The 2,082-nt window shown below is 56.4% G+C and overlaps 1 protein-coding gene across 1 annotated transcript in view; it reads left to right on the forward strand.

Annotated features, from left to right (window-relative positions):
• The window catches only part of AXIN2 (axin 2), a 26,849-nt gene that overhangs the window by 17,100 nt on the left and 7,667 nt on the right, over positions 1-2,082 (forward strand). Inside the window, 1 exon segment of the mRNA XM_010856058.1 lies at positions 2,042-2,074. Coding sequence (XP_010854360.1) covers positions 2,042-2,074 — 33 coding nt within the window.

Consider the following 2,082-nt stretch of genomic DNA (forward strand, 5'->3'; position numbering starts at 1 on the left):
CACAATGACCTATGCAACCCTCTCCATTTTCTCAACAAAGAAAGAGTTCTCTAAGACAAAGAAACCAAGGGGTTCCTTCCCAGAAACCAGGCCCCAAAGGTGACGTACGCTTTGCGTTGGGCGGCTCTGTTAGCTCCTTCTCCACAGAGACCAGACCCGCGCTGGGCGCATCGTAGGTCTCCCTGAGCTCTTGTTGACTGACTGACTGAACCAGGAGGCTGGCGGAGTCTGCCTCCTGCCGGGGCCAGTTACATCCCCGGGCCCTCTCCTCGTGTTGCCCGCCTGGCTCTGTCACTTCAGTCAGTGTTCCTCTTTGTACCATTTCTGCTCCAAAGCCCTGGAGATCAGTTGTCCCTCCTGTTTCCAGCCCCAGAACATGGCTTAGTGCCTGCCTGTTGAGTCTGCAGTCAGTGTTTGAGGATCCATGAGTGCTTCTTTCTGTGCTTGAGACAAGAGGCCAGCGGGGTGTGGAGGGCTTTTCAGGGACCTCCCTGGTGATTTCCAGGTCCTGGAGGGCAGCCAGCCCCAGGCCCCTGCACGCAGGGGGCCACCCTGCCCTGTCTAACTGCTCCCTGGGGAAGGCAAGAGAGTGCGCAGCTCAGAGCAGCATCTGTTTCCGAGTCCTTCCTGCCAGCCACAGAGAACCCAGCTGGCTCACTGGTTATGTCGCATATAGAAAATCAGCTCGTCGAGTTGCTGGTCCCATGTTGCATTAGTGTGTAGACTGTTGCAACTTCTCTCCGAAGCTCCTGGAACAGTCCAGGGCACTCAAATTTGTGAAAACAGCCGATGAAGATGGCTTTTCTGGGGATCTCTAGAGCCCCCCTTCTCAATCACCGTCTCCTCACCCCAATACAACAGTATCGATGTGATGTATATATTTTGATTTGGTGGAGCCAGGGTGCTAGGGGGAGTTTTGTGCGTTTAAGGAAAGTTCTGTTGCCCAGGCTTGTAAATTACATGATTTTTGTCCTGGGGAGTGCAAACCCGCCTTCTCCAGGAGGCAGCACTTTGCTGGGGGTTGGGGGGGATGGTGCTGCATGGAGCCAGCCTGGGTGAGATGGCAGCCATCTCTAGATGGGCCCTCCCCTCCCGGAGTCCTGTGGCTCTGCGGTTGCCGTGGTGAGGCTCAGTTCATTGCTGAAGTGGGGAGATGCTGGCCTCTGCAGGTTGGCTTTCTGTTGCCCATCCCCCACCCAAGAAAAGGGCCAAAGCAGGAGGGAAGTGAGGGGAGGAGGCAGAAGGACCAGGGGTTGGGGTGGGGGCTTAGGACGACAGGAGGGGACAGAGGGCCGGCGGCGGGGGTTCTCTGTCGGCTGCTCTTGGCAGTGTTCTAGTGCCTTTTTATATTCCACACTTGACTTGGAGATGTTCCCTTCTCCCTTGATAGATCAGCTTCAGGCAGCCAAACTCAGCAGTGTTCTGCCACTAGCCCGCAGCAGCTTTCTTCATTTTCTGTACAAAGAGATGGGAGGAGGGGTGGGCCAGAACGAGGGGGGTCGGTGCAGTGTTAGACAACACCACCTCAAAGGTGCACAGTGTGCGGCCAGGGAAGAAATTACCACTGCTTCTGATCTGGGCCCTGGGACTCCTTTATTTTTTTCCTTTTGCTCCCCCCTACCTCTCTTCCAATCTTATTTTTTCACATTCCCAACTCCCTTTCTGTTTAGACTCATACTTTTTATTCCTTGAGTTGCGCTCTCCCCTCCCCATTGCAGACAGCTGCCTTTTTTTTTTTTTTTTTTGTATGTTTGACAACAGTCTTTGAAGATTTTCAACTTCAGAGTAGCGACTGATGGGCTGGTTGTACTACAGAGGGAGCGCACGCGGCTTCTCGGAGTGCGACCAACTGCTTGTGCCCACGGCGCACGGCCGGGGACCATGGCTCTCCATGAGACTGCGGCGCCGGCGCATAAAGCGGCCATGCCACCCGGGCCCCGCGCTGCCCAGTCTCCAAGCAGCCGTGGACCTGGCCGCATCCCGACGCCCGTTCCCCAGCCCGGGCAGCCCCCTGATCGCGTCTCCTCCCCGTGCCCCGCAGAGAACCCACCGGCTGCCCAAGGAGATGACCCCCGTGGAGCC

This window comes from Bison bison, unplaced genomic scaffold (genome assembly GCF_000754665.1).
Source record: "Bison bison bison isolate TAMUID 2011002044 unplaced genomic scaffold, Bison_UMD1.0 scf7180017864371, whole genome shotgun sequence".
Lineage (NCBI taxonomy): Eukaryota > Metazoa > Chordata > Mammalia > Artiodactyla > Bovidae > Bison > Bison bison.